A 27,964-nucleotide genomic window follows, 5' to 3' on the forward strand; every position below is an offset into this window, starting at 1 on the left:
GGCGGACATTGGGCGGAGCCTGGGGTGGATAGTGGGCGGGGCCTGGGCAGGGAGTGGGCGGGTCCCAGCGTTCCCATTCGGCTACAGAACTCAAACTGGTCTGTCCTGCTCCTCCAGCGGTCGTCAGCGGTGAGAATGGTCAGAATGTGACTTTCCCAGGAGAGTGAGAGTTTCACACGCTTCACACGAGGCCTCACGGCTATCAATATCTATCTGTTGATGGATGGATGGATGGATGATGGATGGATGGATTGATTGATAAATAAATTGATGGATGGTGGATAGATGAATAAATGGATGGATGAAGGAAGAATTCATAACTGGATGGATGGATGATAGATAGATTAATAAATGGATGGATGGATAGATGATAGATGAATCGAAAGATGAATAAATGGATGTACAGATGGATAGATTAATAAATTGATGGAAGGATGATTAATTAATAGATGGATGGATGGATTGAGGATGGGTGGAGATGGATGAAGAGAGAGAGAGAGAGAGAGAGAGAGAGAGAGAGAGAGAGAGAGAGAGAGAGAGAGAGAGAGAGAGAGCGAGCGAGCGAGTTATGGATGAATTCATAAATGTATGGATGATAGATTAATAAATGGATGGATGGATAGATGATAGATGAATCGAAAGATGAATAAATGGATGTACAGATGGATAGATTAATAAATTGATGGAAGGATGATTAATTAATAGATGGATGGATGGATTGAGGATGGGTGGAGATGGATGAAGAGAGAGAGAGAGAGAGAGAGAGAGAGAGAGAGAGAGAGAGAGAGCGAGCGAGCGAGTTATGGATGAATTCATAAATGTATGGATGATAGATTAATAAATGGATGGATAGATAGATGATAGATGAATCGATAGATGAATAAATGGATGCACAGATGGATTGATTAATAAATTGATGGAAGGATGATGGATGAATTAATAGATGGATGGATGGTTTGAGATGGATAGATGGATAGAGAGAGAAAGAGAGATGGATAGATGAGTGGATAGAGAGAGAGAGATGGATGGATTGAGGATGGGTTTAGATGGATAGAGAGAGAGAGATGGATGGATGGGTTGAGATGGATAGATGGATAGAGAGAGAGAGAGATGGATGGATGGATTGAGGATGGGTTGAGATTGATAGATGGATAGAGAGAGAGAGAGAGAGAGATGGATGGATTGAGGATGGGTTGAGATGGATAGAGAGAGAGAGAGAGAGATGGATGGATGGATTGAGGATGGGTTGAGATGGATAGAGAGAGAGAGAGAGAGAGAGAGAGAGAGAGAGAGAGAGAGAGAGAGAGAGAGAGAGAGAGAGATGGACGGACGGACGGACGGACGGACGGATGGATGGATGGGGGGGTAAATGGGTGAATGCATGGAGGTAGGGATAGATGGGTGAATGGATGGATGATGGAGGGATAGATGGACAGATGGAGGGAGGGATATATAGTTGGATGGAGGGATAGATGGATGAATGGAAGGATGGATGGATGGACGGATGGAGGGATAGATGGTGGGATAGATGGATGAATGGAAGGATGGATGGATGGACGGATGGAGGGATAGATGGTGGGATAGATGGATGAATGGAAGGATGGAGGGATAGATGGTGGGATAGAGGGATAGATGGTCGGATGGAGGGATAAATGGACAGATGGAGTGAAGGATGGGTGGGTGCAGGTGAGCGGTAATTCGCGCTAATTCTCTGAAAACAACAGCCCGGGAGTGAGTGACGGTGGGGTCAGGTGGGCAATATAATCCCGGGGCGGTCGCGCGGGGATTGCTCAGGACACTCACACGGAGCTCGCGCTTCATTGAGAGAGTGTGTGTGAGGGAGAGTGTGTGTGAACCGAGGGTCTCTCCTCCGGTCGAGTCATCATGGGGAACGCGCCCGGCACGTCTCTGGAGGAGCTGAACGCGTGCGAGTCGCACCAGTGGTACCGGAAGTTCATGAGCGAGTGTCCGTCCGGGCAGCTCACCTTCTACGAGTTCAAGAAGTTCTTCGGCCTCAAGAATCTGTCGGAGTCCTCCAACGAGTACGTCACGACACTCTTCAACACTTTCGACATAAACGACGTAAGAAACGCTTCATTATTTACTTTATTCATTTATTTCATATCGTATGATGAACCTTTTATGAGGGACCCCTTCCTAAAATCCATCTTTATAGTTTTACGTATGGAAAAAACATTTAAACTGGTAGATAAATAGTAAGTGTGTCATTATAAATACAACATGTTTTTTCCAACATTAAATTGGCTCTACTTAATGTTGATGTTTAAACCTGAAGACGAACATTTTCAAGAAAAATGATTTGTAAGCAACTTTAGCAATAAGTAAGCAGCTCAGGTACTGTGGCTAATAAAGAGGACTATAGTGAGAGAAACTCTCCAGAAAGATATAAAGCAGACATATATCATCCTGGAAATGGTGTGTTTATACCTGCTCTCTGTAATTATGGGATGTATATGGCAAGAAATAAGAGAAACATTTGGAAATTAAACCATAAGAATGTTTATTAGACTTTTTGTTGTTGGTCTTTTTATTCTCTGAACTTTTCTGGAGGACCCCAGTTTGAAAACCCCTTAAAAGATATTATTATAAATGTGCTATTCATATCTCCATCATAAGTCATTTGGTTTATATGTATGCTATTCTCGCTTAAAACAATATTGTATGCTTATTAATAGTTAGTAAGGTAGTTTTTGTAGCGTTTAAGTTTAGGTATTGGGTCGGATTAAGGGATGTAGAATAAGCTCATGCAGAATAAGGCATGGGTTAGGGTTATATGAGCTTTATAAGTGCTAATAAACAGACAATATCATAGTAATATGCATGATCATAAGACACTAGTTAATAGTTAATAACTGAACCGTAAAATAAAGTGTTACTGATTATTTTTCTCACCCCATTGGCAGATCATTTTGCCTGTTTTAAGCAAAAACTCTCTTCATTTAGATTTTTGTCCCCCCTGTTATCATTTTATGTGTCCTGTTGTCATTCCCCTCATTATTATTTTGTCCCCTCTATTATTTTATTATTATATTATTATTTTTGTCCCCCAGTTATTAATTTGTCTTCCTGTTATTATTTTGTCCCTGTTATCATTTTGTCCACCCAAATATTCATTTTGTCCTCCGTTATTAATTTGTCTCCCTGTTATCATTTTATCCCTGTGTTATCATTTGGTCCCATATTATTATTTTGTCCACTTTTATTATTTTGTCCCTGTTATCATTTTGCCCACCTGTTATTATTTGTCCTTTGTATCATTTTGTCCATCCACTTATTATTTGGTCCCCTCTGTTATTATGTCCCCTCTGTTATTATTTTGCCCATCCTGTTATTATTGCGTCCCCTCTATTATTTTGTCCCCTCTGTTATTATTTTGCCCCCTCTGTTATTATTTTGTCCCCTCTGTTATTATTTTGCCCCCTCTGTTATTATTTTGCCCCCTCTGTTATTATTTTGTCCCCTCTGTTATTATTTTGCCCTCTGTTATTATTTTGTCCCCTCTGTTATTATTTTGTCCCCTCTGTTATTATTTTGCCCTCTGTTATTATTTTGTCCCCTCTGTTATTATTTTGCCCCCTCTGTTATTATTTTGCCCTCTGTTATTATTTTGCCCCCTCTGTTATTATTTTGTCCCCTCTGTTATTATTTTGCCCCCTCTGTTATTATTTTGCCCCCTCTGTTATTATTTTGCCCCGCTCTGTTATTATTTTGTCCCCTCTGTTATTATTTTGTCCCCTCTGTTATTATTTTGCCCTCTGTTATTATTTTGCCCCCTCTGTTATTATTTTGCCCCCTCTGTTATTATTTTGTCCCCTCTGTTATTATTTTGCCCTCTGTTATTATTTTGCTCCCTCTGTTATTATTTTGTCCCCTCTGTTATTATTTTGCCCCCTCTGTTATTATTTTGTCCCCTCTGTTATTATTTTGCCCTCTGTTATTATTTTGTCCCCTCTGTTATTATTTTGTCCCCTCTGTTATTATTTTGCCCTCTGTTATTATTTTGCTCCCTCTGTTATTATTTTGCCCTCTGTTATTATTTTGCCCTCTGTTATTATTTTTTCCCCTCTGTTATTATTTTTTCCCCTCTGTTATTATTTTGCCCTCTGTTATTATTTTTTCCCCTCTGTTATTATTTTGTCCCCTTTGTTATTATTTTGCCCACCCTGTTATTATTTTGTCCCCTCTGTTATTATTTTGCCCCCTCTGTTATTATTTTGCCCCCTCTGTTATTATTTTGTCCATCCTATTATTATTTTGCCCATCCTGTTATTATTTTGTCCCCTCTGTTATTATTTTGTCCCCTCTGTTATTATTTTGCCCTCTGTTATTATTTTGTCCCCTCTGTTATTATTTTGCCCCCTCTGTTATTATTTTGCCCATCCTGTTATTTTGCCCTCTGTTATTATTTTTCCCCCTCTGTTATTATTTTGTCCCCTCTGTTATTATTTTGCCCTCTGTTATTATTTTGTCCCCTCTGTTATTATTTTGCCCCCTCTGTTATTATTTTGTCGCCTCTGTTATTATTTTGCCCCCTCTGTTATTATTTTGTCCCCTCTGTTATTATTTTGTCCCCTCTGTTATTATTTTGCCCTCTGTTATTATTTTGCCCCCTCTGTTATTATTTTGTCCCCTCTGTTATTATTTTGTCCCCTCTGTTATTATTTTGCCCTCTATTATTATTTTGCCCCCTCTGTTATTATTTTGCCCTCTGTAATTATTTTGTCCCCTCTGTTTTTATTTTGTCCCCTCTGTTATTATTTTGTCCCCTCTGTTATTATTTTGCCCTCTGTTATTATTTTGTCCCCTCTGTTATTATTTTATCCCCTCTGTTATTATTTTACCCATCCTGTTATTATTTTGCCGCCTCTGTTATTATTTTGCCCATCCTGTTATTATTTTGCCCATCCTGTTATTATTTTGCCCATCCTGTTATTATTTTGTCCCCTCTGTTATTATTTTGCCCGTCCTGATATTATTTTGCCTATCCTGTTATTATTTTGTCTCCTCTGTTATTATTTTGCCCGTCCTGATATTATTTTGCCTATCCTGTTATTATTTTGTCCCCTCTGTTATTATTTTGCCCATCCTGTTATTATTTTGTCCCCTCTGTTATTATTTTGCCCATCCTGTTATTATTTTGTCCCCTCTGTTATTATTTTGTCCCCTCTGTTATTATTTTGCCCTCTGTTATTATTTTGTCCCCTCTGTTATTATTTTGCCCCCTCTGTTATTATTTTGCCCATCCTGTTATTTTGCCCTCTGTTATTATTTTCCCCCTCTGTTATTATTTTGTCCCCTCTGTTATTATTTTGCCCTCTGTTATTATTTTGTCCCCTCTGTTATTATTTTGCCCCCTCTGTTATTATTTTGTCGCCTCTGTTATTATTTTGCCCCCTCTGTTATTATTTTGTCCCCTCTGTTATTATTTTGTCCCCTCTGTTATTATTTTGCCCTCTGTTATTATTTTGCCCCCTCTGTTATTATTTTGTCCCCTCTGTTATTATTTTGTCCCCTCTGTTATTATTTTGCCCTCTGTTATTATTTTGCCCCCTCTGTTATTATTTTGTCCCCTCTGTTATTATTTTGCCCTCTGTTATTATTTTGCCCCCTCTGTTATTATTTTGCCCTCTGTAATTATTTTGTCCCCTCTGTTTTTATTTTGTCCCCTCTGTTATTATTTTGTCCCCTCTGTTATTATTTTGCCCTCTGTTATTATTTTGTCCCCTCTGTTATTATTTTGTCCCCTCTGTTATTACTTTGCCCTCTGTTATTATTTTGTCCCCTCTGTTATTATTTTACCCATCCTGTTATTATTTTGCCGCCTCTGTTATTATTTTGCCCATCCTGTTATTATTTTGCCCATCCTGTTATTATTTTGCCCATCCTGTTATTATTTTGTCCCCTCTGTTATTATTTTGCCCGTCCTGATATTATTTTGCCTATCCTGTTATTATTTTGTCTCCTCTGTTATTATTTTGCCCATCCTGTTATTATTTTGCCCATCCTGTTATTATTTTACCCATCCTGTTATTATTTTGTCCCCTCTGTTATTATTTTGCCCATCCTGTTATTATTTTGTCCCCTCTGTTATTATTTTGCCCATCCTGTTATTAGTTTGCCCACCCTGTTATTATTTTGTCCACTCTGTTATTATTTGTCTAACTGTTATTATTTTGTCCCCTCTGTTATTATTTTGTCCCCTCTGTTATTATTTTACCCATCCTGTTATTATTTTGTCCCCTCTATTATTTTGCTCATCCTGTTATTATTTTGTCCCCCTGTTATTATTTTGTCCCCTCTGTTATTATTTTGCCAATCCTGTTATTAGGTTGTCCCCTCTGTTATTATATTGTCCCCTCTGTTATTATTTTGCCCATCCTGTTATTATTTTGTCCCCTCTGTTATTATTTTGCACTCTGTTATTATTTTGTCCCCTCTGTTATTATTTTGCCCTCTGTTATTATTTTGTCCCCTCTGTTATTATTTTGCCCATCCTGTTATTATTTTGTCCCCTCTATTATTTTGCTCATCCTGTTATTATTTTGTCCCCCTGTTATTATTTTGTCCCCTCTGTTATTATTTTGCCCATCCTGTTATTATTTTGTCCCCTCTGTTATTATTTTGCCCTCTGTTATTATTTTGCCCATCCTGTTATTATTTTGTCCCCTCTATTATTTTGCTCATCCTGTTATTATTTTGTCCCCCTGTTATTATTTTGTCCCCTCTGTTATTATTTTGTCCACTCTGTTATTATTTTGTCTCCTCTATTATTTTGTCCCCTCTGTTATTATTTTATCCACTCTGTTATTATTTTGTCCCCTCTGTTATTATTTTGCCCATCCTGTTATTATTTTGCCCTGTTTTTATTTTGTCCCCTCTGTTATTATTTTGCCCATCCTGTTATTATTTTGTCCCCTCTGTTATTATTTTGCCCATCCTGTTATTATTTTGTCCCCTCTGTTATTATTTTGCCCATCCTGTTATTATTTTGTCCCCTCTGTTATTATTTTGCCCATCCTGTTATTATTTTGTCCCCTCTGTTATTGTTTTGCCCATCCTGTTATTATTTTGTCCCCTCTGTAATTATTTTGTCCCCTCTTTTATTATTTTGTCCCCTCTTTTATTATTTTGCCCCCTCTGTTGTTATTTTGCCCATCCTATTATTATTTTGTCCCCTCTTCTATTATTTTGTCCCCTCTGTTGTTATTTTGCCCATCCTATTATTATTTTGTCCCCTCTGTTATTATTTTGCCCATCCTGTTATTATTTTGTCCCCTCTGTTATTATTTTGCCCATCCTGTTATTATTTTGTCCCCTCTGTTATTGTTTTGCCCATCCTGTTATTATTTTGTCCCCTCTGTAATTATTTTGTCCCCTCTTTTATTATTTTGTCCCCTCTTTTATTATTTTGCCCCCTCTGTTGTTATTTTGCCCATCCTATTATTATTTTGCCCATCCTGTTATTATTTTGTCCACTCTGTTATTATTTTGTCCCCTCTTCTATTATTTTGTCCCCTCTGTTGTTATTTTGCCCATCCTATTATTATTTTGTCCCCTCTGTTATTATTTTGCCCATCCTGTTATTATTTTGTCCCCTCTGTTATTATTTTTACCATCCTGTTATTATTTTGCACTGTTTTTATTTTGCCCCCTGTTATTGTTTTGCCCATCCTGTTATTATTTTGTCCCCTCTGTAATTATTTTGTCCCCTCTTTTATTATTTTGTCCCCTCTTTTATTATTTTGCCCCCTCTGTTGTTATTTTGCCCATCCTATTATTATTTTGCCCATCCTGTTATTATTTTGTCCACTCTGTTATTATTTTGTCCCCTCTTCTATTATTTTGTCCCCTCTGTTGTTATTTTGCCCATCCTGTTATTATTTTGTCCACTCTGTTATTATTTTGTCCCCTCTTTTATTATTTTGTCTCCTGTTATTTTTTTGCCCATCCTATTATTATTTTGCCCCTTCCTGTTATTATTTTGTCCCCTCTGTTATTATTTTGTCCCCTCTATTATTATTTTGCCCATCCTATTATCATTTTGTTCCCCTGTTATTATTTTGCCCATCCTATTATTATTTTGCCCCCTCTGTTATTATTTTGCCCATCCTGTTATTATTTTGCCCATTCTATTATTATTATTTTGTCCCCCTGTTATTATTTTGCCCACCCTATTATTATTTTGTCCCCTCTGTTATTATTTTGCCCATCCTGTTATTATTTTGTCCCCTCTGTTATTGTTTTGCCCATCCTGTTATTATTTTGTCCCCTCTGTAATTATTTTGTCCCCTCTTTTATTATTTTGTCCCCTCTTTTATTATTTTGCCCCCTCTGTTGTTATTTTGCCCATCCTATTATTATTTTGCCCATCCTGTTATTATTTTGTCCCCTCTTCTATTATTTTGTCCCCTCTGTTGTTATTTTGCCCATCCTATTATTATTTTGTCCCCTCTGTTATTATTTTGCCCATCCTGTTATTATTTTGTCCCCTCTGTTATTATTTTGCCCATCCTGTTATTATTTTGTCCCCTCTGTTATTGTTTTGCCCATCCTGTTATTATTTTGTCCCCTCTGTAATTATTTTGTCCCCTCTTTTATTATTTTGTCCCCTCTTTTATTATTTTGCCCCCTCTGTTGTTATTTTGCCCATCCTATTATTATTTTGCCCATCCTGTTATTATTTTGTCCACTCTGTTATTATTTTGTCCCCTCTTCTATTATTTTGTCCCCTCTGTTGTTATTTTGCCCATCCTATTATTATTTTGTCCCCTCTGTTATTATTTTGCCCATCCTGTTATTATTTTGCCCCCTCTGTTATTATTTTGCCCATCCTGTTATTAGTTTGCCCACCCTGTTATTATTTTGTCCACTCTGTTATTATTTGTCTAACTGTTATTATTTTGTCCCCTCTGTTATTATTTTGTCCCCTCTGTTATTATTTTACCCATCCTGTTATTATTTTGTCCCCTCTATTATTTTGCTCATCCTGTTATTATTTTGTCCCCCTGTTATTATTTTGTCCCCTCTGTTATTATTTTGCCAATCCTGTTATTAGGTTGTCCCCTCTGTTATTATATTGTCCCCTCTGTTATTATTTTGCCCATCCTGTTATTATTTTGTCCCCTCTGTTATTATTTTGCACTCTGTTATTATTTTGTCCCCTCTGTTATTATTTTGCCCTCTGTTATTATTTTGTCCCCTCCGTTATTATTTTGCCCATCCTGTTATTATTTTGTCCCCTCTATTATTTTGCTCATCCTGTTATTATTTTGTCCCCCTGTTATTATTTTGTCCCCTCTGTTATTATTTTGCCCATCCTGTTATTATTTTGTCCCCTCTGTTATTATTTTGCCCTCTGTTATTATTTTGCCCATCCTGTTATTATTTTGTCCCCTCTATTATTTTGCTCATCCTGTTATTATTTTGTCCCCCTGTTATTATTTTGTCCCCTCTGTTATTATTTTGTCCACTCTGTTATTATTTTGTCTCCTCTATTATTTTGTCCCCTCTGTTATTATTTTATCCACTCTGTTATTATTTTGTCCCCTCTGTTATTATTTTGCCCATCCTGTTATTATTTTGCCCTGTTTTTATTTTGTCCCCTCTGTTATTATTTTGCCCATCCTGTTATTATTTTGTCCCCTCTGTTATTATTTTGCCCATCCTGTTATTATTTTGTCCCCTCTGTTATTATTTTGCCCATCCTGTTATTATTTTGTCCCCTCTGTTATTATTTTGCCCATCCTGTTATTATTTTGTCCCCTCTGTTATTGTTTTGCCCATCCTGTTATTATTTTGTCCCCTCTGTAATTATTTTGTCCCCTCTTTTATTATTTTGTCCCCTCTTTTATTATTTTGCCCCCTCTGTTGTTATTTTGCCCATCCTATTATTATTTTGTCCCCTCTTCTATTATTTTGTCCCCTCTGTTGTTATTTTGCCCATCCTATTATTATTTTGTCCCCTCTGTTATTATTTTGCCCATCCTGTTATTATTTTGTCCCCTCTGTTATTATTTTGCCCATCCTGTTATTATTTTGTCCCCTCTGTTATTGTTTTGCCCATCCTGTTATTATTTTGTCCCCTCTGTAATTATTTTGTCCCCTCTTTTATTATTTTGTCCCCTCTTTTATTATTTTGCCCCCTCTGTTGTTATTTTGCCCATCCTATTATTATTTTGCCCATCCTGTTATTATTTTGTCCACTCTGTTATTATTTTGTCCCCTCTTCTATTATTTTGTCCCCTCTGTTGTTATTTTGCCCATCCTATTATTATTTTGTCCCCTCTGTTATTATTTTGCCCATCCTGTTATTATTTTGTCCCCTCTGTTATTATTTTTACCATCCTGTTATTATTTTGCACTGTTTTTATTTTGCCCCCTCTGTTATTGTTTTGCCCATCCTGTTATTATTTTGTCCCCTCTGTAATTATTTTGTCCCCTCTTTTATTATTTTGTCCCCTCTTTTATTATTTTGCCCCCTCTGTTGTTATTTTGCCCATCCTATTATTATTTTGCCCATCCTGTTATTATTTTGTCCACTCTGTTATTATTTTGTCCCCTCTTCTATTATTTTGTCCCCTCTGTTGTTATTTTGCCCATCCTGTTATTATTTTGTCCACTCTGTTATTATTTTGTCCCCTCTTTTATTATTTTGTCTCCTGTTATTTTTTTGCCCATCCTATTATTATTTTGCCCCTTCCTTTTATTATTTTGTCCCCTCTGTTATTATTTTGTCCCCTCTATTATTATTTTGCCCATCCTATTATCATTTTGTTCCCCTGTTATTATTTTGCCCATCCTATTATTATTTTGCCCCCTCTGTTATTATTTTGCCCATCCTGTTATTATTTTGCCCATTCTATTATTATTATTTTGTCCCCCTGTTATTATTTTGCCCATCCTATTATTATTTTGTCCCCTCTGTTATTATTTTGCCCATCCTGTTATTATTTTGTCCCCTCTGTAATTATTTTGTCCCCTCTTTTATTATTTTGTCCCCTCTTTTATTATTTTGCCCCCTCTGTTGTTATTTTGCCCATCCTATTATTATTTTGCCCATCCTGTTATTATTTTGTCCCCTCTTCTATTATTTTGTCCCCTCTGTTGTTATTTTGCCCATCCTATTATTATTTTGTCCCCTCTGTTATTATTTTGCCCATCCTGTTATTATTTTGTCCCCTCTGTTATTATTTTGCCCATCCTGTTATTATTTTGTCCCCTCTGTTATTGTTTTGCCCATCCTGTTATTATTTTGTCCCCTCTGTAATTATTTTGTCCCCTCTTTTATTATTTTGCCCCCTCTGTTGTTATTTTGCCCATCCTATTATTATTTTGCCCATCCTGTTATTATTTTGTCCACTCTGTTATTATTTTGTCCCCTCTTCTATTATTTTGCCCCCTCTGTTGTTATTTTGCCCATCCTATTATTATTTTGCCCATCCTGTTATTATTTTGTCCCCTCTTCTATTATTTTGTCCCCTCTGTTGTTATTTTGCCCATCCTGTTATTATTTTGTCCCCTCTGTTATTATTTTGCCCATCCTGTTATTATTTTGTCCCCTCTGTTATTATTTTGCCCATCCTGTTATTATTTTGTCCCCTCTGTTATTGTTTTGCCCATCCTGTTATTATTTTGTCCCCTCTGTAATTATTTTGTCCCCTCTTTTATTATTTTGTCCCCTCTTTTATTATTTTGCCCCCTCTGTTGTTATTTTGCCCATCCTATTATTATTTTGCCCATCCTGTTATTATTTTGTCCACTCTGTTATTATTTTGTCCCCTCTTCTATTATTTTGTCCCCTCTGTTGTTATTTTGCCCATCCTATTATTATTTTGTCCCCTCTGTTATTATTTTGCCCATCCTGTTTTTATTTTGTCCCCTCTGTTATTATTTTTACCATCCTGTTATTATTTTGCACTGTTTTTATTTTGCCCCCTCTGTTATTGTTTTGCCCATCCTGTTATTATTTTGTCCCCTCTGTAATTTTTGTTGTCCCCTCTTTTATTATTTTGTCCCCTCTTTTATTATTTTGCCCCCTCTGTTGTTATTTTGCCCATCCTATTATTATTTTGCCCATCCTGTTATTATTTTGTCCACTCTGTTATTTTGTCCCCTCTTCTATTATTTTGTCCCCTCTGTTGTTATTTTGCCCATCCTATTATTATTTTGCCCATCCTGTTATTATTTTGTCCACTCTGTTATTATTTTGTCCCCTCTTTTATTATTTTGTCTCCTGTTATTTTTTTGCCCATCCTATTATTATTTTGTCCACTCTGTTATTATTTTGCCCCCTCTGTTATTATTTTGTCCCCTCTATTATTATTTTGCCCATCCTATTATCATTTTGTTCCCCTGTTATTATTTTGCCCATCCTATTATTATTTTGTCCCCTCTGTTATTATTTTGCCCATCCTGTTATTATTTTGTCCCCTCTGTTATTATTTTTACCATCCTGTTATTATTTTGCACTGTTTTTATTTTGCCCCCTCTGTTATTGTTTTGCCCATCCTGTTATTATTTTGTCCCCTCTGTAATTATTTTGTCCCCTCTTTTATTATTTTGTCCCCTCTTTTATTATTTTGCCCCCTCTGTTGTTATTTTGCCCATCCTGTTATTATTTTGTCCACTCTGTTATTATTTTGTCCCCTCTTCTATTATTTTGTCCCCTCTGTTGTTATTTTGCCCATCCTATTATTATTTTGCCCATCCTGTTATTATTTTGTCCCCTCTTTTATTATTTTGTCTCCTGTTATTTTTTTGCCCATCCTATTATTATTTTGTCCACTCTGTTATTATTTTGCCCCCTCTGTTATTATTTTGTCCCCTCTGTTATTATTTTGCCCATCCTATTATCATTTTGTTCCTCTGTTATTATTTTGCCCATCCTGTTATTATTTTGCCCAGTCTATTATTATTTTGCCCCCTCTGTTATTATTTTGTCCCCTCTGTTATTATTTTGCCCATTCTATTATTATTATTTTGTCCCCCTGTTATTATTTTGCCCATCCTATTATTATTTTGTCCCCTCTGTTATTATTTTGCCCATCCTGTTATTATTTTGTCCCCTCTGTTATTGTTTTGCCCATCCTGTTATTATTTTGTCCCCTCTGTAATTATTTTGTCCCCTCTTTTATTATTTTGTCCCCTCTTTTATTATTTTGCCCCCTCTGTTGTTATTTTGCCCATCCTATTATTATTTTGCCCATCCTGTTATTATTTTGTCCCCTCTTCTATTATTTTGTCCCCTCTGTTGTTATTTTGCCCATCCTATTATTATTTTGTCCCCTCTGTTATTATTTTGCCCATCCTGTTATTATTTTGTCCCCTCTGTTATTATTTTGCCCATCCTGTTATTATTTTGTCCCCTCTGTTATTGTTTTGCCCATCCTGTTATTATTTTGTCCCCTCTGTAATTATTTTGTCCCCTCTTTTATTATTTTGTCCCCTCTTTTATTATTTTGCCCCCTCTGTTGTTATTTTGCCCATCCTATTATTATTTTGCCCATCCTGTTATTATTTTGTCCACTCTGTTATTATTTTGTCCCCTCTTCTATTATTTTGCCCCCTCTGTTATTATTTTGTCCCCTCTATTATTATTTTGCCCATCCTATTATCATTTTGTTCCCCTGTTATTATTTTGCCCATCCTATTATTATTTTGTCCCCTCTGTTATTATTTTGCCCATCCTGTTATTATTTTGTCCCCTCTGTTATTATTTTTACCATCCTGTTATTATTTTGCACTGTTTTTATTTTGCCCCCTCTGTTATTGTTTTGCCCATCCTGTTATTATTTTGTCCCCTCTTTTATTATTTTGCCCCCTCTGTTGTTATTTTGCCCATCCTATTATTATTTTGCCCATCCTGTTATTATTTTGTCCACTCTGTTATTATTTTGTCCCCTCTTTTATTATTTTGTCTCCTGTTATTTTTTTGCCCATCCTATTATTATTTTGTCCACTCTGTTATTATTTTGCCCCCTCTGTTATTATTTTGTCCCCTCTATTATTATTTTGCCCATCCTATTATCATTTTGTTCCCCTGTTATTATTTTGCCCATCCTATTATTATTTTGCCCCCTCTGTTATTATTTTGCCCATCCTGTTATTATTTTGCCCATTCTATTATTATTATTTTGTCCCCCTGTTATTATTTTGCCCATCCTATTATTATTTTGCCCCCTCTGTTATTATTTTGCCAATCCTGTTATTATGTTGTCCCCTCTGTTATTATGTTGTCCCCTCTGTTATTATTTTGCCCATCCTGGTATTATTTTGTCCCCTCTGTTATTATTTTGTCCCCTCTGTTATTATTTTATCCCCTCTGTTATTATTTTATCCACTCTGTTATTATTTTGTTCCGTCTCTTATTATTTTTTTCACTCTGTTATTATTTTGTCCCCTCTATTATTTTATCCACTCTGTTATTATTTTGCCCATCCTATTATTATTTTGCCCATCCTGTTATTATTTTGCCCATCCTGTTATTATTTTGTCCCCTCTGTTATTATTTTGTCTCCACTGTTATTATTTTGCCCATCCAGTTATTATTGCGTCCCCTCTGTTATTATTTTGCCCATCCTGTTATTATTTTGTCCCTTCTATTATTATTTTGCCCATCCTATTATTATTTTGTCCCCTCTGTTATTATTTTGCCCATCCTGTTATTATTTTGTCCCCTCTGTTATTATTTTGCCCATCCTGTTATTATTTTGTCCCCTCTGTTATTATTTTGCCCATCCTGTTATTATTTTGTCCCTTCTATTATTATTTTGCCCGTCCTATTACTATTTTGTCCCCTCTGTTTTTTATTTTGTTCCCTCTGTTATTATTTTGCCCATCCTGTTATTATTGCGTCCCCTCTGTTATTATTTTGCCCCGTTATTATTTTGCCCATCCTGTTATTATTTTGTCCCGTTATTATTTTGCCCATCCTGTTATTATTTTGTCCCCTCTGTTATTATTTTGCCCATCCTATTATTATTTTGCCCAGTCTATTATTATTTTGCCCATCCTGTTATTATTTTGTCCCCTCTGTTATTATTTTGTCCTCTCTGTTATTATTTTGCCCATTCTGTTATTATTTTGTCCCCTCTGTTATTATTTTGCCCATGCTGTTATTATTTTGTCCCCTCTGTTATTATTTTGTCCATCCTGTTATTATTGCGTCCCCTTCTGTTATTATTTTGCCCATCCTGTTATTATTTTGTCCCGTTATTATTTTGCCCATCCTGTTAATATTTTGTCCCCTCTGTTATTATTTTGCATCCTATTATTATTTTGCCCAGTCTGTTATTATTTTGTCCCCTCTGTTATTATTTTGCCCATCCTGTTATTATTGCGTCCCCTTCTGTTATTATTTTGCCCATCCTGTTATTATTTTGTCCCGTTATTATTTTGCCCATCCTGTTAATATTTTGTCCCCTCTGTTATTATTTTGCCCATCCTGTTATTATTTTGCCCCCTCTGTTATTATTTTGTCCCCTCTGTTATTATTTTGCCAATCCTGTTATTATTTTGCCCCCTCTGTTATTATTTTGTCCCCTCTGTTATTATTTTGCCCATCCTGTTATTATTTTGTCCCCTCTGTTATTATTTTGCCCATCCTATTATTATTTTGCTCATCCTGTTATTATTTTGTCCCCTCTGTTATTATTTTGCCCAGTCTATTATTATTTTGTCCCCTCTGTTATTATTTTGTCCCCTCTGATATTATTTTGCCCAGTCTATTATTATTTTGTCCCCTCTGTTATTATTTTGCCCAGTATATTATTATTTTGTCCCCTCTGTTATTACTTTGCCCAGTCTATTATTATTTTGTCCCCTCTGTTATTATTTTGTCCCCTCTGTTATTATTTTGCCCAGTCTATTATTATTTTGCCCCCTCTGTTATTATTTTGCCCAGTCTATTATTATTTTGTCCCCTCTGTTATTATTTTGTCCCCTCTGTTATTATTTTGCCCAGTCTATTATTATTTTGTCCCCTCTGTTATTATTTTGTCCCCTCTGTTATTATTTTGCCCAGTCTATTATTATTTTGTCCCCTCTGTTATTATTTTGTCCCCTCTGTTATTATTTTGTCCCCTCTGTTATTATTTTGCCCATCCTGTTATTATTTTGTCTCCTCTGTTATGTTGTCCCCTCTGTTATTATTTTGCCCATCCTATTATTATTTTGTACATTCTGTACCCCGCTACTATTTTGTCCCCAATATAATTTTGTCCCCTCTTTTTTTATTTTGTCCCCTCTTTTATAATTTTGTCCCCTCTGTTATTTTTTGTCTACTTTTATTATTTTGTCCCCTCTATTATTATTTTGCCCACCTGTTATTATTTTGTCCCCTCAGTTTTATTTTGTCCCCCAGTTATTAATTTGTCTTCATGGTGTTATTTTGTCCACACTGTTATCATTTTTTCCCTCTGTTTTTATTTTTTCCCCTCTGTTATTTTTTGTCCCACCCTGTTTTTATTGTCCACCCTGTTATTATTTTGTTCCCCGGTATTATTTTGCCCCCATTATTTTTTTTGCCCATCCTGTTATCATTTTGTCCACCCTGTTATTATTTTGTCCACTCTGTTATTATTTTGCCCATCCTGTTATTATTTTGTCCCCTCTGGTTTTTATTTTGTCCCCCAGTTATTAATTGTTCCCCCTCTTTTATAATTTTCCCCACCCTGTTATTTTTTCCCCTCATTATTATTTTGCCCATCCTGTTATTATTTTGTCTCCTTGTTATTATTTTGTACATTCTGTACCCCGCTACTATTTTGTCCCCAATATAATTTTATCCCCTCTGTTATTTTTTTGTCTACTTTTATTATTTTGTCCCCTCTATTATAATTTTGCCCACCCTGTCATTATTTTGTTCCCCTGTTATTATTTTGTCCCCTCTGTTATTATTTTGTTCCCCTGTTATTATTTTGCCCCCTCTGTTATTATTTTGTCCCCTCTGTTATTATTTTGTCCACTCTGTTGTTTTTCTCTCCCTATGGTTTTGTTTTTCCCACGCTGTTATTATTTTGCCCACTCTATTATTTTGTCCACCCTGTTATTATTTTGTCCCACTCTATTATTTTGTCCACCCTGTTATTATTTTGTCCCACTCTATTATTTTGTCCTTCCTGTTATTATTTTGTCCACCCTGTTATTATTTTGCCCACTCTATTATTTTGCCCCCTTTATTATTTTGTCCACTCTGTTATTATTTTGTCCACTCTGTTATTATTTTGCCCAGTCTATTATTATTTTGTCCCCTCTGTTATTATTTTGTCCCCTCTGTTATTATTTTGCCCAGTCTATTATTATTTTGTCCCCTCTGTTATTATTTTGCCCAGTCTATTATTATTTTGCCCCCTCTGTTATTATTTTGCCCAGTCTATTATTATTTTGTCCCCTCTGTTATTATTTTGTCCCCTCTGTTATTATTTTGCCCAGTCTATTATTATTGTCCCCTCTGTTATTATTTTGTCCCCTCTGTTATTATTTTGCCCATCCTATTATTATTTTGCCCAGTCTATTATTATTTTGTCCCCTCTGTTATTATTTTGCCCATCCTATTATTATTTTGCCCATCCTATTATTATTTTGCCCTCTGTTATTATTTTGTCCCCTCTGTTATTATTTTGCCCATCCTGTTATTATTTTGTCTCCTCTGTTATGTTGTCCCCTCTGTTATTATTTTGCCCATCCTATTATTATTTTGTACATTCTGTACCCCGCTACTATTTTGTCCCCAATATAATTTTGTCCCCTCTTTTTTTATTTTGTCCCCTCTTTTATAATTTTGTCCCCTCTGTTATTTTTTGTCTACTTTTATTATTTTGTCCCCTCTATTATTATTTTGCCCACCTGTTATTATTTTGTCCCCTCAGTTTTATTTTGTCCCCCAGTTATTAATTTGTCTTCATGGTGTTATTTTGTCCACACTGTTATCATTTTTTCCCCTCTGTTTTTATTTTTTCCCCTCTGTTTTTATTTTTTCCCCTCTGTTATTTTTTGTCCCTCCCTGTTTTTATTGTCCACCCTGTTATTATTTTGTTCCCCGCTATTATTTTGCCCCCATTATTTTTTTCCCATCCTGTTATCATTTTGTCCACCCTATTATTATTTTGTCCACCCTGTTATTATTTTGTCCCACTCTATTATTTTGTCCTTCCTGTTATTATTTTGTCCACCCTGTTATTATTTTGCCCACTCTATTATTTTGCCCCCTTTATTATTTTGTCCACTCTGTTATTATTTTGTCCACTCTGTTATTATTTTGTCCACTCTGTTATTATTTTGCCCCCTTTATTATTTTGTCCACTCTGTTATTATTTTGTCCACCCTGTTATTTTTTTGTCCCACTCTATTATTTTGTCCTTCCTGTTATTATTTTGTCCCACTCTATTATTTTGTCCACCCTGTTATTATTTTGCCCACTCTATTATTTTGCCCACTCTATTATTTTGTCCTTCCTGTTATTATTTTGCCCCCTTTATTATTTTGTCCACCCTGTTATTATTTTGCCCACTCTATTATTTTGTCCCACTCTATTATTTTGTCCACTCTGTTATTATTTTGCCCCCTTTATTATTTTGTCCACCTTGTTATTATTTTGCCCACTCTATTATTTTGCCCCCTTTATTATTTTTTATTTTGTGCCCAGTTATAAATTTGTCTCCGTTATCATTTTGTCCCCTCTATTATGATTTTGTCTCCCCATTATTTTGTCCACATGCTATAATTTTTTTCCACCCCATTTCTATTTCATCCCACCCTGTTTTTATTTTGTCCACTCTGTTTTTATTTTGTGCAACGTTATCAATTTGTCCCTCCTGTTGTTAATTTGTCACCTAAGTTATTAATTATTTCTACCTGTTATTATTTTGTCCCCATTATCATTTTGTCTGTCCAGTTGTTAATTTGCCCACCCTATTATTTTGTTTCCCCACTATTATTTTGTCCACCATGTTATTATTTTGTCCCCGTTATTATTTTGTCCACCATGTTATTATTTTGTCCACCATGTTATTATTTTGTCCCCGTTATTATTTTGTCCACCATGTTATTATTTTGTCCACCATGTTATTATTTTGTCCCCGTTATTATTTTGTCCACCATGTTATTATTTTGTCCACCATGTTATTATTTTGTCCCCGTTATTATTTTGTCCACCATGTTATTATTTTGTCCACCATGTTATTATTTTGTCCCCGTTATTATTTTGTCCACCATGTTATTATTTTGTCCCCGTTATTATTTTGTCCACCATGTTATTATTTTGTCCACCATGTTATTATTTTGTCCCCGTTATTATTTTGTCCACCATGTTATCATTTTGTCCCCGTTATTACTTTGCCCACCCTTTTAAGCATTTTTTTAAAAGAATAATTTCATAAAAACAATTGAAAAAGCAATTAAAGTCTGCAAAATAATAATAATAATAATAATTATAATAATAATTCAGTCACAAAGAAAATTGTTCTTGAGTATCAATAATGCAGTTCTTTAAAAAATTAAACAAAACTGGCGTATACAAAATCATGACTTTTGTGGAAAATTACAATTCATACACAACATTTATATTTTCTGATAATTTATTAACGGATATAATTTTAAAGGGACATGAGTTGTCCAAGATAATATACACTGTGCCCAATAAATATGTTTTTGTCCCTAAAATGTTGGACATTTTTGATCTACCATTTCATGTATTTTGTTTAATAATTGGTTATATTTATTTACCCGTGTTTGACCCAAAATGACCCCATTTTCCAAAGCCGCTGAATACCAGGAATGACCCAATTATTATTAATGACAATAATATTTGGTTATTCAAACGTTGCGGTTATATAATTGTAAGTTTTTGTTTCAGAAGCTGACTCACACACAGAACAGATATAGCTGTGAGGGATAAACGTGCGTCTTGCCTCACGTCCCTTCTGCTTCAGTTCACCTGAGGATTGTGGGTAACGAGATATATGCGTTAATACGGTAAAGTCAGATAAACCGCAGCGCTGCACAGGTCAGAGATCCTGATGGATCCCATTAGAGACGCTAATCTGGTTAACACAGGGCTTTGTGTCCTCAGACCAACGCTTTACCAGAGTTTACCTGAAGAAACACAGGAATATTTTATATTCAATATATTTCATTTTATACTGAAAATCAAATGCACTGCATGAACATAAATATAAACGATCATAATTTATACATTATAGAATGAATTCATATATAATTAATATAAATAAAAATATATAATAACCATTACTAGCCAGTCAGAATAATTGCATGGGGGGCGGGGCAGTGTGCATGAGGGGGCGGGGTTTAGTTTGTGAAGGGGTGGGGCAGTGTGCATGAGGGGGCTGGGTTTAGTTTGTGAAGGGGCGGGGCAGTGTGCATGAGGGGGCTGGGTTTAGTTTGTGAAGGGGCGGGGCAGTGTGCATGAGGGGGCGGGGTTTAGTTTGTGAAGGGGCGGGGCAGTGTGCATGAGGGGGCTGGGTTTAGTTTGTGAAGGGGCGGGGCAGTGTGCATGAGGGGGCTGGGTTTAGTTTGTGAAGGGGCGGGGCAGTGTGCATGAGGGGGCTGGGTTTAGTTTGTGAAGGGGCGGGGCAGTGTGCATGAGGGGGCGGGGTTTAGTTTGTGAAGGGGCGGGGCAGTGTGCATGAGGGGGCGGGGTTTCGTTTGTGAAAGGGGCGGGGCATCATCAGATTCTATACGTTTAAATAATCTTTCTGTTAGAATAGGAGAGTCCACGCTGACTGTAACGATGTAATCTCGCAATTGCGTTATGAAGTCAGAATTACGTTATTTAAACCGCGCAATTCTTCTTTTGCCACAATTGCAAGTTTTAAAGTCTAAATCTGAGGAAAAAGATGTTTATCTCTCACAATTCTGACTTTATAACTGGAAATTGTGAGAGAAAGTCAGAATAGCGAGATTAAAAATTGCAATTACCTTGATTAATTAGCTATTCGTTCATCCGTCAGTTCACAGCTCTCTGATCAGTCCGTGGTTTCGCTGGAAAGTCCTCTTCATCATACTCTTCAGCAGGTCTCTCTACTGGAGCTTTGTGAGGTAAAGAAGATAAAGACAACTTCCTCCTCCTCGCTTGATGTTAGTCCCTCAGAGATTATAAAATCTACTTTTCCTATGATTGGTCCCAGTATCCAAGTGTTGACCAGTTCATCTTTGGACACCGGTGTGGTCCCAGAGAGTTTTAGGCATGCGGTTGATCAGCGTTTGCTTTAGAAACGGGCTGTTGTATAATTTTGATCAAAACTTTTAGAAAAAGTTGTCCAGTCTCAATTGATCCAGTTTTTAAATTTAACTAAGTTATTAGAACCTTTTCAATCTGGTTTACTGGCCACCATAGCACAGATTCAGCCTTGCTAAAGGTGTTCAATTATATTTTTCTTGAGTTGATGCCGGTGTAAAAATGCTGTATTTATCTTACTTGATCTTACAGCTGCCTTTGACACTGTTGACCAGGACGTTCTTATCTGGTGTTCAGAACATTTAGGGTGCGTTCACACTTGTAGTTCGGTTAGTTTGGTTCGTTTGGTCTGGACCTAAAAATAAAGCATATAGTCCTGGTTCGCTTAGCGTTCACACTGGCATTTCTAACAGCGAACCTAAAGTTAACGAACCGAAGGCTCAGGGAGACGCTCACAACCTGATTGGTCGGCTTATGTGACGTCGGAGCTGCTTACCGAACATTCAGAACAACGCTGTGTGCCGGATTAAGCGCCATCATTGTATGCGTGTACATATGGCATTATTTTTACCCGCTGAGAACTCATGAAGAGCTCATAAAGTGTTCAAAACAGCTCCAGGATTTCCTGAGTTGTATGAACGAAGATCTGCTGCAAAATGGCCAACAGGTCCTCTGATGAGAAGAGCCAGGTTTGCTGTTTGTGTGTTTTTTCTAGCATTTTCGAAACATGCTTGTCGGACCAAATATTGATGAGGCTCTTCCTCGTTGCTCCACGTTTGCCCTCTAATGTTAACGTTACTCATTTTGGATACACCGATCTTTCCGCGTCGTTAAATCAGCTGACTGTGCGTCTCATCTTGTGACATCACGTCCTGTTTTTGGTTTGTCTACATGTCTTTGGGGCCGGCCGGCCCAAGGCATAAGCGAACTAAGCGGCTGCTTAGGGCCCCCAAGAGCACTTGAAATGACTTCTTGCTGCCGCTCTATGTACTTTTATGTTTGAAATCGCAAAATGGCTTTAAAACAATTACTAAATAAACTGCAAAATGTTACGTTTTCTAATATATGCACGGATTGATTCTGACAGCGCTGCACGAGCTCGCGGTGCCATCGACTGGACTGTGGACTAACTTGTTCTTCAGGGTCCAAAGTCCACAGTGTGAGGAAAAAATCGGCGCTGAAACGCGCTGCTCTCTCGTCAGTTACTCGGCGGTAACCTTTTTCTGAATGGATGGATTTGAGAATGCGCTTTGGTTTAGTGCAAATATCTTATTTGACATGCTGCATGTTTTGGACGGAGTACAGCAGAGCTTCCAGTTTCTGTTCACAGTACATGCTTCTCTGCAAGTGCTGTAGTTTGAGTCGCCCAAAATTATCTCTTTTTTTTGGGGGGGGGGGGGGGGATGCAAATTCATTCTTCCCAAATTCATAATGAGAATCAATAAATAGAAGTACTAATGTCTTTCTGCGTGAATTTCCGCCAAAATAAAAACTGCTTCATGTTTGAAAGAAATCCACCAACATTTCTTGTTTTAAAATAAATCTCTAATGCTCCCTAAAGGCTGCATTTATTTGATCAAAACTACAGTACAATTTAAAATAGCTGTTTTCTATTATATGAATGAAATATGAATATCAAAATTGTAATGTGATCAAAGCTGAATTTTCAGCATCATTACACCAGTCTTCACTGTCACATGATCCTTCACAGATTATTCTCATGATGATTGGCTGCTCAAGAAACATTCATTTTTTATTATCATGTTGAAAACAGTTGTGTAAACATCTTTTTTATGATTCTTTGAAAGCTTTCTATTTTAGACAAATGCTGTTCTTTTCAACTTTCTATTCATCAAAGAATCCTGGGGTAACGAATTGTGGGCATATTTAGCATGAGACTTTAAAAAGAATAAAAAATCTATAAATATATTTTAAATCGTACATATCCCAGTCTGAACCGTACTGTAATACTTTGAATATTAAAGTGCAAATGAACACCTGAGCACAAACTTGTGGGTTTGCTTTTACAATTAAAAACTGTGTAAGGGTAAAAACATGACAGACAGACATGATGTTAGCTTGATAGTGGGTGTGCGATTATTATCAAGAATTGACAAGTCAAACGGTACTGAGGGGCCCCCAAATAAAATTCTGCTTAGGGCCCCATGAAGGCTTGGGCCGGCTCTGGAGCTGCACCAGAGTTGGTTTGGAAGCAGGCCGAGACCCGTCTTTATAGTGCTCTCGGTCCGCTGGTTTGGTTCGGATGGCAGCGTTCACATGTGTTCAAATGAACCGGGGCGGCAGTGGTTCATGTAGGTTGTCGACAAACCCAAAGGTTGGTGGTTCGATCCCCGGTTCCACCTGACCAAGTGTCGAGGTGTCCATGAGCAAGACACCTAACCCCAGCTGCTCCCGACGAGCTGGATCGCGCCTTACATGGCTGACATCGCTGTAAAGCGCTTTGGATGGCCATAGGGTCTGTTAAAGGCGCTATATAAATGCAGTCCCTTTACCGTTCAAATGAACCGCACGAACCGAGCAATCGCACCAGGGTTTGTTTAATCCAACCGAACATGACACGTGTGAACGCAGCCGTAGTTTGTATGAAGAGGACAGCCTTACGGTGGTTTAGCTCTTACCTCAAACACAGGTCTTTCTCTGTAGAGTTCGGGACGTTTTCTTCATCTCCTGCCTCTATTGTTAGCAGAGTCCCCCAGGGATCTATTTTGGGTCCTCTTCTTTTTAACACACACATACGTCCACTGGGGGATATTATTACGCAGCACAATGTTTCATTTCTTTTCTACGCTGATGACACGGCTGTACTTGCCATTGAATGCTGGCGATGCCAGTCAACCGATTTTGGGGTGCGTCAGGGCAAAAAACTTAACAATGACACAACTGAAACTATTGTTTTTGGTCCTCCAAAATGAAGGCGTTTGGTGATCACTTCCCTTCAGTTTCCACCCCGGGTAGGACCCTTGGTGTCATCCTGGATTCAGAATTATGTTTAACCAAACGATTTAATTCTGTTGTTAAGAATAGTTTTTATCAGCTGCGAACCATTTCCAAACGCAAATAATTTTTATCATCCCAAGACTCGGAGAAGGTTATTCCTGCATTTATCCCTTCGCGTTTGGATTACTGTAAATCTTTGTATCTGGGTCTTCCTCAGCCGTCACTTACACGACTCCAGATGGTCCAGCTGACCGGGACAAGGAAGTATGAACATGTCTGCCCAAATTTGGCTTGGCTGCCGATCCGTTCTAGAAGTCCCTTTAAACTCCTGTTGTGTTTTAAAGCTCTTAATGATCAAGCTCCACGCTGTCTGAAAGATCTTCTTACTCCACAGTCATCATCGAGATCTCGAAGATCTTCAGACAAGGCTCGTTTATCCATCCCTCGCTCTCGTCTAAAAACGAAGAGAGCTTTTTCTGTTCCTTTCTCCGTCTCTGGGATCAGTTGCCCTGGTCATCCGGCTTGCACCTTCCATTACTACTCTTAAAGCAGAATTTAAAACCTTATCTTTTTCCTCTAGTGTTTAATAATAGTTTTATATTTCTGCCTGACTGTTTGTTTGATTGATTTATTGATTGATTTCACCTTGTTCTTATTTTTTATTTTTACTCTATCGTTTTAGTCTGTATTTTTCTTTACTTATGTTTAAATGTGCTATATAAATAACATTTACTTTCTTAATGTTTTATTCTGTGGCGCAGACGATCTTCCATAGTTATGATGTATTAAGAGCTCATGTTAAAAGCTGAAGATGAAGTTTTTGTGCCTTTTTAAAGACTAAGAGAGCAATATTTGGCAGGATTCTAGTCACTTATTCCCGCCATTTTAAAATGTAAATGTCCTGGAATGATCGCTGAGAAGAGTGGGAACCCTGAGGTCTGTGAACGGGTCGTAATCGTGTTTAAACTCAGGATCTGTAAGCTTTCTAATCTCTGCTGCTCTATTTCTGACTGATCTGAGTGGATCAGCTTCACGGGGACAACAAACAAGCAAATAATATCATGCTATTTCAGTGGGCCAGCATTATAATGTGTGTGTGTGTGTGTGTGTTGTCAGGACGGCTGTATAGACTTCATGGAGTACGTCGCTGCTCTGAGTTTGGTTCTGAAGGGCGGTGTTCAGCAGAAGCTGCGCTGGTACTTCAAACTGTACGACGTGGACGGCAGCGGATGCATCGACCGCGACGAGCTGCTGCTGATCTTCAAGGTGAAACCACACACACACACACACAAACACACACACAGATTAAACCCCCTCCATCTGCTGAGTGTGTGTTGTAGTCCTCTTCTTCAGTGTGTGAGGATCAGACTCATCTGCTGAGTGTGTGTTGTAGTCCTCTTCTTCAGTGTGTGAGGCTCAGACTCATCTGCTGTTTCTGCTTCAGGCCATTCGAGCGATTAACGGCACCGAGCAGCAGACGTCAGCAGAGGAGTTCACCGACATGGTGTTTGACAAGATTGATCTCAACGGAGACGGTACTCATCCATCCATCCATCCACTCATCCATCCATCCATCCACTCATCCATCCATCCACTCATCCATCCATCCATCCATCCATCCATCCATCCATCCATCCATCCATCCATCCATCCACTCATCCATCCATCCATCCACTCATCCATCCATCCATCCACTCATCTATCCATCCATCCATCCATCCATCCATCCACTCATCCATCCATCCATCCATCCACTCATCCATCCATCCATCCATCCATCCATCCATCAATCCATCCATCCATCCATCCATCCACTCATCCATCCACTCATCCATCCATCCATCCATCCACTCATCCATCCATCCACCCATCAATCTGTCCATCCACTCATCCGTCCATCCATCCACTCATCCGTCCATCCATCCACTCATCCGTCCATCCATCCACTCATCCGTCCATCCATCCACTCATCCGTCCATCCATCCATCCACTCATCCGTCCATCATCCATCCACTCATCTGTCCATCATCCATCCGTCTACTCATCCGTCCACTCATCCATCCGTCCACTCATCCGTCCACTCATCCGTCCACTCATCCGTCCATAATCCATCCGTCCATCCACTCATCCATCCGTCCACTCATCCGTCCATCCACCCACCCATCCATCCATCCACCCACCCATCAATCCATCCATCCATCCACTCATCCGTCCATCATCCATCCATCCACTCATCCGTCCATCATCCATCCATCCACTCATCCGTCCATCATCCATTCGTCCATCATCCATCCATCCACTCATCCGTCCATCATCCATCCACTCATCCATCCATCCACCCACCCACTCATCCGTCCATCATCCATCCATCCATCCATCCATCCATCCATCCATCCATCCATCCACCCACTCATCCGTCCATCATCCATCCATCCACTCATCCGTCCATCATCCATCCACTCATCCATCCATCCACCCACCCACTCATCCGTCCATCATCCATCCACCCATCAATCCATCCATCCACTCATCCGTCCATCATCCATCCATCATCCATCCATCCACTCATTCGTCCATCATTCATCCACTCATCCGTCTATCATCCATCCATCCACCCATCAATCAATCCATCCATCCATCCATCCACCCACCCATCAATCAATCCATCCATCCATCCACCCATCCATCCACTCATCCGTTTATCATCCATCCACTCATCCACTCATCCGTCCATCATCCATCCATCCATCAATCCATCCATCCATCCATCCATCCATCCATCCATCCATCCACTCACCCATCCATCCACCCACCCATCCATCCATCCACCCATCAATCAATCAATCAATCCATCCATCATCCATCCACACATCCATCCATCCACTCGTCCATCCACTCATCCATCCACTCGTCCATCCACTCATCCATCCACTCATCCGTCCATCCACTCGTCCATCCACTCATCCGTCCATCCACTCGTCCATCATCCACCCATCCATCCATCTGTTCATCCATCCATCCATCATAAATATGTAAGTGCCAGCGTGTTATTTAATGTCCCTGTGTGTGTGTCCAGGTGTGTTGTCTCTGGAGGAGTTTATGGTGGGCATCCAGGGGGACGAGGTGCTCCTGAAGATGCTGACCCAGACTTTAGATCTGTCTCATATCGTCAAAAAGATCTACACTGAGATCTGCAATGATCAGCAGGTCACCTGACCCCAGACCAGCCCCAAATCAGGACACCAAACGTGATGAAGACGAGGGTGGAGCCGGCTCTGGCTGACCCCTGACCCTAATGTCCAGAGGACACATCAGATGATAACGGTGTTCATCTCAGCTACAGCAAACCCTTCAAGTGCACTTACTTCTCAGACATCCAAACCTTGAAGAGTTCTGTGAAATACGGCATTTATTCAGTCCTGGGATGTTTATCGGGGGAATAACATTTAATGTACAACTTACAGTATTATATCTCATAGGGTATATTTATAATGTTATTTATTGTGATTTCCACCACAGAATAAAACATAAGAAAGATAACTGAGTGATATAAAGTCAGAATTGTGAGATATAAAGTTGTAATGATCTATTAAAATGTTTTATTGGCAGAAACTTACTTAGTTATTACAGTTTTATCAAAATAAAACATGACACGTGTTCTTTTAATGCAGAATAATAATTATAAACAGCCTAAAAAAATATGAGCACGAGAATATTGACTGGACAATCAATGCGATTTCATATTTATGTCTCAAATATTTGTAATAGAATTATTTAAGTATTATTTATATA

At 37.8% G+C, this 27,964-nt stretch overlaps 1 protein-coding gene across 1 annotated transcript; it reads left to right on the forward strand.

Moving 5' to 3' along the window:
* Positions 1-1,401: 1,401 nt before the first annotated feature.
* Positions 1,402-27,891, forward strand: LOC137039898 (guanylyl cyclase-activating protein 1-like). Its single transcript, XM_067415195.1, has 4 exons — positions 1,402-2,082; positions 25,289-25,438; positions 25,617-25,707; positions 27,249-27,891. Exons 1-4 carry the CDS (start codon positions 1,885-1,887, stop codon positions 27,386-27,388), a joined length of 579 nt encoding a protein of 192 aa, XP_067271296.1. The 5' UTR covers positions 1,402-1,884; the 3' UTR covers positions 27,389-27,891.
* Positions 27,892-27,964: the final 73 nt, after the last annotated feature.

The sequence above is a fragment of the Pseudorasbora parva genome, chromosome 14 (assembly GCF_024679245.1).
Source record: "Pseudorasbora parva isolate DD20220531a chromosome 14, ASM2467924v1, whole genome shotgun sequence".
Lineage (NCBI taxonomy): Eukaryota > Metazoa > Chordata > Actinopteri > Cypriniformes > Gobionidae > Pseudorasbora > Pseudorasbora parva.

Excerpts from the sequence above, each read along its gene's own strand:
- LOC137039898 (XM_067415195.1), top strand. The coding sequence starts at position 1,885 with ATGGGGAACGCGCCCGGCACGTCTCTGGAGGAGCTGAACGCGTGCGAG. Across the intron at positions 25,439-25,616 it reads AGCTGCTGCTGATCTTCAAG|GCCATTCGAGCGATTAACGG; the intron begins GTGAAACCACAC and ends TTTCTGCTTCAG. Across the intron at positions 25,708-27,248 it reads GATTGATCTCAACGGAGACG|GTGTGTTGTCTCTGGAGGAG; the intron begins GTACTCATCCAT and ends GTGTGTGTCCAG.